This window comes from Monodon monoceros, unplaced genomic scaffold (genome assembly GCF_005190385.1).
Source record: "Monodon monoceros isolate NGI ecotype Baffin Bay Population unplaced genomic scaffold, NGI_Narwhal_1 Super_Scaffold_22, whole genome shotgun sequence".
Taxonomy (NCBI): domain Eukaryota; kingdom Metazoa; phylum Chordata; class Mammalia; order Artiodactyla; family Monodontidae; genus Monodon; species Monodon monoceros.
Genome location: NW_021703779.1, coordinates 117,491,412 through 117,499,134, shown reverse-complemented (window position 1 = coordinate 117,499,134; position 7,723 = coordinate 117,491,412). Strand labels below are relative to the sequence as shown.

The following is a 7,723-nucleotide window of genomic DNA, read 5'->3' as shown; positions in this document are numbered from 1 at the left end:
TTTTTTTTGCGGTACTTGGGCCTCTCACTGTTGTGGCCTCTCCCGTTGCGGAGCACAGGCTCCGGACGCACAGGCTCAGCGGCCACGGCTCACGGGCCCAGCCGCTCCACGGCATGTGGGATCTTCCTGGACCGGGGCACGAACCCGTGTCCCCTGCATCGGCAGGCAGACTCTCAACCACTGCGCCACCAGGGAAGCCCCAAAACTCTTATTCTTAAATCTGATGTTTAGCAATAAATGTGACCAATATCATTTATAAACAGATTCTAAGGCTAATGAACCTATTAAAGGAAAAGCATTTGAAAAAAATACCAAAAGGAAAAAAAAAGATAAACTTTCAAGTCACCCATACAGAAGAGGAACACAAAGTTGTTGCACAGTGTGTTCTTCCCAGCCTGACCCCGACCCTCCTCTACATAGAACCCTGCCTGCCCTCTCCAAGCACGGAGTGAAGATTTGCACTCATTCTTCAGTTGGGTCAGAAACTGTTGAGGAATGCTGCACAATGAACATGGCAATAGTACTATCCAAGGGGCCAACTGTGGCCCCGACTCTCTTCGTCATCTCTTAAAGCCTTCTCATACCAGTGTGAGAAGGAAATGGGGTCAGTTCCTTTGACCTTGACCAAAAATTCCAGAACTTTCAGCTTGCTGATTTCAGCATAGGCCCTTGGACCCCACAGGAATTCGTACCGTGGAGGATCACTATTAGACACCTTCCGGTACTCCAGATAATTCTCCTGCACCCAGTCTCTGGTGATGAGCTTCCTGGGCTCCCCATAAATGAAGTGCTCCCTCCCAGCATACACGTTTATCATATTCAAGAAATCCCAGATGTTTTCCTCAGGGGCGCAGTTGCCCTCTATGCAAATCACACCCAGGATGATTGCCAGGAGGCCATTTTTAGGCATGCTCTGGTCATCACTATGCATCTCATCATGGGTGAGGTCTAATGAGTTGAAAAGGACATAGGAGTGGATTTTGGGGTCCACTTCCTTCACATCAATGCCAGAGATCACCTCTAGGCACTTAGAAGCTTTCTTGAAGATCACAGGGAATTGGTTTTTGTCCTTTTTGATGACAGCCTTCAGCATTTCTGCCTTTGTGAAGGGCTCCTTCAGTCGATATTTGAGGACCATGAAATGCAACAAATCAGCCACCTTTTCATCCAGCAGGCCTCTGAACAAGGATTTGGTGTGTGCTGAGGCCTGGAGAGAGTGTGTGCCCTCTTCTCCTTGGATGCTGGAGCTTCCATCTGATGTGCTCCATGGCATGGCGGAGAAGGAGCTCTGAGGACTCTGGGGATGACCCAATGGCACAGTGGCAGGCTGCTCCTCCTCCTCCTGCTCCTCCTCCTCCTCCACCTCCTCCTGCTCCTCTGGGGTGCCCAGTGGCAGAGGAGAGAAAGGGGGGCAAGTTGAGGAGTAGGAGAAAGTGAAAGAGGAAGAGGAAACAGAGGCAGTCTCCTCCTCCTCCTCCACCTCCTCCTCCTCCTCCTCCTGCTCCTTCTTCTCCTCCTCCTCCATCTCCTCTGGGGTGCCCAGTAGCAGAGGAGAGGAAGGGGGGGAAGTTGAGGGGTAGGAGAAATTGAAAGAGCAAGAGGAAACAGAGGCAGTCTCCTCCTCCTCCTCCTCCTCCTCAGCTGTGGGAACCTGCACTGTGAGCAGGTCTCGTATGTCACTTAGGGTCTGAAAGTCTGGCTCAAATGTGAGGCGCAGATGCCTTGGAGAGTGAAGCATGATGACTCTTGTTGGAGGCAGCAGGTAGAAGTGTAAGCAGGATGGTGGGATATGGGATCCCAAGGACCTGGGGGGGAGAGAGAGCGGGTCAGCAGCCTCAGCAAAGAAATGCGCCCTTGGCAGCTCTGACAAAGGCTGGCTTACAGATCCCCTCTTTAGGGGGTGCTCTAGGGCCTCACAGGGCTCCTGTCTCCCTGGACAGTTTGTCCCCTAGGAACCTGTAGGAAGATGCGAGAAAGCTCCTCAGGGTGCAGCCAACCAGTACAACCCGAGGCTTCCAGGGCTGACTGTGGGCAGGTGGGTCAGGCACTGTGGGGTCCTTGGCAGACATTCAGGGTGCACACCTCACCTTGTCTCCCAGTACTGTCTGGGCTTCCTCTGCTCTGCTGACCTGAGGACCTGTGCCTCACACCCAGGCCCTCACCTCAGGGGTCCTGAAGCCCCTGACAGGCGAGGAGGGGCCGAGTTCTGTGAGGTCCCCGCCGTTCTGGAGTGATGATCCCCTCCACGCTAAGGTTCTTACCTTTCCTCTAAAGAGGCTTGTGCCCTCTCCTCCTGCACCTCTGCTAGCCTAAGGCAAGAGGTCACATTCCTTAAACAGATGAGAAGGAAGTGAAGGGGCAACACTTTCGACCACACCTGCCCAGAGCCTCCCGGGGGTAACAGAAAGAGCTGAATGAAGTTTGTGGGGTCGCCCTCTCTCCTAGCTGAGTGTTACCCTCATTCCTCACATTGATGCCTGGTAGGTTCCAGGACTCCTCCCCTCTGCTGTCCTGAGTCTGGCCCCTTCAGAACAAGCCCTCACCTCCCTGAGACCACCAAGAGGGAAGTGAGGGTACACCATATCTGACCACTGTGCCCAGGGCCTCCCAGAGCTGACAACAGGGGAAGGGCCGAGCTGGGTGCGCCTTCAGGCCTCACTCAGGGTCCCTACCTTAAACTCTGGCAGAGTCTAGGACTCTTCCCTCTGCCGACCTGATGTGGCTTCCCCTCAGACTGCCACTTCCTCAGAACGAGGACCGCACCTCCCTAAGAACCCATGGACCAAAATGGGGCACCACATCTTACCACCCCTGCTATGTCCTCCCAGTGCCAAAAGCAAGAGCTGGTCCCCATGTGTCCTGTGGTGGGGCTATCCTCAATCCTCCCTCATGTTATCCATCTTTACTCCTGACAGGGCCTAGGCTACCCCCTGCTGACTGGACCTCACCTTTCGGAGACACCTCTCTCACCCTTGGAGAAAGTGAGGGCACACCTATGCAGCCAACCCTGCCTGAGTCTTTCCAGGCCTGAGGACAGGAGATAGCCAGACTCTATGGGGTCTCTTCTTTCTGGGGTTGGAAGTACCTTTGGTCCTCACCAAGGGTCCTTACCTTGACTCTGGTAGAGCTTGGGACTCTTCCTTCTTCTGACCTGATGTGACTCCTTCAGCTGACCTGTCTTCTCACTCACACCAAGGCCTTCGCCTCCCTGAGACCCTTAAGGCAAAAGTGAAGAGACATCACATCCAGCCACCCCAGCCTGGGGTCTCCCATGGCTGACAGCAGGGGCTGGGTTCCCTCTGTTCTGGGATAAGGAGTTCCCTCTGTCTTCCCTCAATGTATTCTTTACTCCTGGAGGGCCTGGGACCACCTTATCTGGTGACCTGAAATCATCCTTCTCAGACCAAGGCTTTACCTCCCAGGGACACCTCCAGGCACCCCTTGCAGGGAGTGAGGGTACACCACATCTGGGTATTCCTGCCCGGATCCTGCCAGGGTGGACAGGGTGGAATTTCTGTGAGACCCCTTCTGTCTGTGTTAGGGGGTAACCTTAGTCCTCCTTCAAGGCCTTTACCTTACCTTGACTCCTCAGATTCTGGGACTTCCCCCTTTGCTGATGTCATCAGCTCAGACCAAAGCCTTCACCTCTCTGGGACACCCCAGACAAAGTAAAAAGACACCAAGTCCAGCCACACCTGCCTGGGCTCTGTTCTAGCATAGGGAATGCACTCACTCCTCGTTCAAGGTATTCATCTGTACTCCTGGCAAAGCCTGTCCTACCCTCTGCTGACCTGAAGTTTTCTGCTGCAACCCAGCCCTTACCTCCCTGAGACACTCCACCCCCTTGACTCCTGGTAGAGCTTGCAGCAGAAGTGAGAGTTCCTCCCATCTGCTCACCACTACTCTGATCCTCCCAGCGCTGAGATCCTGTGGCATCCTTCTTTTCAGGGAAAGGGGCCCTTCAGGCCTCCCAATGGTCCTTCCCTTGACTTCTGGTAGAGCCTGGGACTCCTCCCTCTTCTGAACTGATGTGGCTCCCCCTCAGACCGACGCTGTGACCTCTCTGAGACCCTCCCCTCAGCAAAAGTCAGGAAACGCCACATCTGGCCAACCTTGCCTGTGGTCTCCTGGGGCTGACAAGAGGGGCAGGGCTGGGTTGGGGCCCCTTCTCTCTAAGATGGGTATTTTCAGGGCAGACAGAGGCCAAACCTACCTGGGAGGGTGGTCCTCTCAATCCTCCCTCACAGTCCTATCTATTACCCTGAGGTCCACCCCTCAGAAAAAGTCTCACCTCCCTGAGACTCCCAGAGTGGAAGTCAATAAATGCCACATTTGGCAACCCTGCTATGTGGCCTCCCAGGGCTGACAGCAGGGGCAGGTGGCTGTGAGACCCCTCCCTACAGGGTGGGAGGTGCAGCAAATCTTCCCTCAGGTCCTTATCTTGACGCCTGGCAGCATGTGGTAGTCCTCCCGGGGCTGAACTCAGGCACGTCCACCAGACCAAGGTCTTCACCATCCCGGGAATCCCCCAGAAAATGAGTGAGCCGGGGCCCACAGCCAGTAACCATCCTTGGCTCTCCCGTGTCGGCAGCAAGGGCAGAGAACTGCTGGGCCCCATCTGTTCTGGTGTACGGGGTGCCCTCAGTCCTTAATCTGAGCCCGGGGAAAGCCTGGGACTCCTCCCTCTGCCGAGCTGTCCCTGCCCCTTCAGGTCTAGGGCCTCACTGCCCTGAGAACGTCCAGATAAAAGTAACGAGAGGGCTTCCCTAGTGGCGCAGTGGTTGAGAGTCCGCCTGCCGATGCAGGGGACACGGGTTCGTGCCCCGGTCCGGGAAGGTCCCACATGCCGGGGAGCGGCTGGGCCCGTGAGCCATGGCCGCTGAGCCTGTGCGTCCGGAGCCTGTGCTCCGCAGCGGGAGAGGCCACAGCAGTGAGAGGCCCGCGTACCGCAAAAAAAAAAAAAAAAAAGTAACGAAAGGCCACACCCTGCCACCCCTGCCCAGGACCTCCTAGGGCTGACAGCAGGGGCTGAACGCCATCTCTTCGGTGGCGGGGGAGCTCCCGTCCCCCCTCAAGGTGTCGCCGTCGGCCCTCAGGCAATGGCGTCTCTCCCCGGAGACCAACCCCACGGCGTCCTGAGGGAACGAGGGGGCATCACTGAGCCCTCCCGGGGGGGCTCGTGGGGCTCCGCGTCCGCGGAAGGTGCCCTCGTCCATCCTCACGGCTTCCCACGCAGTCCCCACGGGGCCCGCCCCCCTCCCTTCTTCTGACCCGAAGTCGCTGCCTCAGCCCACGGCCACCACGGCCCCGGGGCGCCAGGCAGAGACGTCAGGAGACGGAGAGGGGCCCGGCGGCCCACAGCCCCGCCCGAGTCGCCTCAGGGCACACAACCAGCCGGGCGGGGCCGGGAGGGGCGGGGCGGGCGCCCACGGGCCCCCCGGTGCGGACTACGAGGGCCCCCCTTAACAGCCGGCAGAGCCGGGACCCCAGCTTTTCTGACCCGAGTCCAGCCCCAACGCTCCTGACACGGAGGCCCAGGGAGAACACCCGCGAGGGCCCAGCCTGGGCTGCCCGGGGCGCCACGCAGGGTGGGCCGGGGGCTGCGGAGAGCGGCCCCCGGGCCTTCCTCCCCGTCCTCACCTCCGCGCCGGCCGGCGAGAGCCTCCGTCTCCGCCGACTCAAGCTCCCGCCACCGGCCCCAACCGACGACGCCTCGCTCCCTCAGCCCTCGGCCGGAAATCCGGACACCTCATATCCGGGACCCCTGCCCGGGGCCTCCCGAGGAGGACGGCAGGGGCAGAGCGGGTCAGAGAGCCCATCTAGGGCACCCGAGAGGGCTGATCTCCTCCCTGTGGATCCTCGCCTTGCCGCCCGGCGGGGCCTGGGCTCGTTCCTCTGCTGCCCAGTCCAGTCCCCACTAACAAGCCTCACCACATGTCCAGGAAGCCTGCCTGCATGTTCTCAGAGCAGCCAGCAAGCGTGCGGCGGAACCCCCTGCGGTGGGCTTCTCGTCCCTCTGGGTCCTCGCCTTACACCGGACAACGCCTGGGGCTCCTCCCCCCCGCGAGACCCCAGACTAGCCTCGTGTCCCTCAGACTCCTGACAGCGCCAGAAGCGCCACAGCTGACGGCCTGTGCCGGCGGCTTTCCAGGACCGCCGGCACAGGCGGGGCGAAGCCTCTTTGGTGGAGGCCTCTCCCGCCTTCCTCAGGGACCTAACCCGGAAGCTTGGCAGAGCCTAGGAATCCTCTCTCTTCTGGTCTAAGTCTGCACGCCCCAGAGACAACCTCCTGTCCTGCAGACTCCTGAGGTGCTAGTCCCGACACACCGCATCCAGGGATCCTGCCTGGGGTGTCCCAGGGATGGCAGCAGGGGCAGGGCGGGGGCCGGGGTTCCCGCTCTTTCGGCGGGGCACTGACGGGATTCTCACTCTTTCTGCAGGGCGCTGACAGGATCCCTGCTCTGGGGTGGAAAAGCCACCCAGTCCTGGCTCAGGGTCCTCACCTTGACTCCAGCACTGCCTGGGCTGCTTCCCTCGTGGGCTCCAGAACAAGCCGATGCTCCCCGAGAACATCAAGGCAGAAGTGAGCAAACGTTGTGTCAGCTGCGACGTGCCACGGCTGCAGAGGGCTGACAGCAGAGGCAGGCAAGCTACCCTCCCAATCTGAGATTGTAGGCATACCCGCAGACTTGTCCGAGCTAGTATTTATATTTACTCCCGACAGGGCTTGTATGGGCCCTCCCTCTCGCTGACCTGATGATGCGTCCCTCGGTCCGAGGTCCCCATTTCCCTGGACCGCCCCCTCCAAAGAGGACGTGGGGGAGGGGTGCTCTGCCCGTGCTGGTTGCGTGGGCGGCTTCCTGTGGGTCCCGCCCGCACTGTCTGGGAAGGGGCTCGCCCCAGTCTTGCCTCAAGATCCTCCTCTGGATGCCTGGCAGGGCCTGGGCCCCCTACCCTCTCCTCACATGAAACAGGGCCCCTCAGAGCAAGGTCCTCACCTCTCTCTGATGCCCGAATGGGAAGTCAGCAGACCCCACATCTGGCCACCATGCTTTAGGGCCTCCCAGGGCTGAAAGCAAGTAAAGGGCTGTATTCTGTGGTACGTCCTCTGTCTGCGGCAGGCTTCTTTTTTTTTTAATGAATTTATTTATTTATTGGCTGCGCTGGGTCTTCGTTGCTGTACGTGGGCTTTCTCTAGTTGTGGCGAGCGGGGGCTTCTCTTGTTGCGGAGCACGGGCTCTAGGCGCGCGGACTTCGGTAGTTGTGGCTCGTGGGCTCTAGAGCGCAGGCTCAGTAGTTGTGGCGCACGGGCTTAATTGCTCTGCGGCATGTGGGACCTTCCTGGACCAGGGCTTGAACCCGCGTCCCCCTGCATTGGCAGGAGGATTCTTAACCACTGGGCCACCAGGGAAGCGCCATGCGGCAGGCTTCTATGTGATCCTCCCTCAGGGTCCTCACCTTGATGTCTGGTGGTGATCTGATGATGACAGTGTCTGCGTGTCCCTCCCTTCTGACCACATCCAGTGACCATGCCCTGGGGCTTCCCAGGGCTAACCACAGAAAGAGGGCAGGGCTGGGGCCAATTGCTTCAGGCCCTCAAATCCTCCTTCAAGTCCTCACCTTGGCAACTGGCAAGATCTGGACTCCTCCCTCTACTGACCTATGCCTGCCACCTTCAGACCAAGACCTCCACCTTCCTGAGACCCCCCAAGCCGGAAATGAA

At 59.0% G+C, this 7,723-nt stretch overlaps 1 protein-coding gene across 1 annotated transcript; it reads right to left on the bottom strand.

Annotated features, from left to right (window-relative positions):
• Positions 1–523: 523 nt before the first annotated feature.
• LOC114905907 (melanoma-associated antigen 10-like) lies at positions 524–4,516 on the bottom strand. The gene is made up of 3 exons (XM_029240243.1): positions 4,261–4,516; positions 3,112–3,216; positions 524–1,377 (listed from the first exon to the last, which is right to left on the bottom strand). Exons 1-3 carry the CDS (start codon positions 4,514–4,516, stop codon positions 524–526), a joined length of 1,215 nt encoding a protein of 404 aa, XP_029096076.1.
• Between the last annotated feature and the right edge of the window lie 3,207 nt (positions 4,517–7,723).

Excerpts from the sequence above, each read along its gene's own strand:
- LOC114905907 (XM_029240243.1), bottom strand. The coding sequence starts at position 4,516 with ATGGTGAAGACCTTGGTCTGGTGGACGTGCCTGAGTTCAGCCCCGGGA. Across the intron at positions 3,217-4,260 it reads TCTGAGGGGTGGACCTCAGG|GGTCTCAGGGAGGCGAAGGC; the intron begins GTAATAGATAGG and ends TTTTGCCTTAAG. Across the intron at positions 1,378-3,111 it reads CAAGCTCTACCAGAGTCAAG|AGGAGCAGGAGGAGGTGGAG; the intron begins GTAAGGACCCTT and ends TGGGCACCCCAG.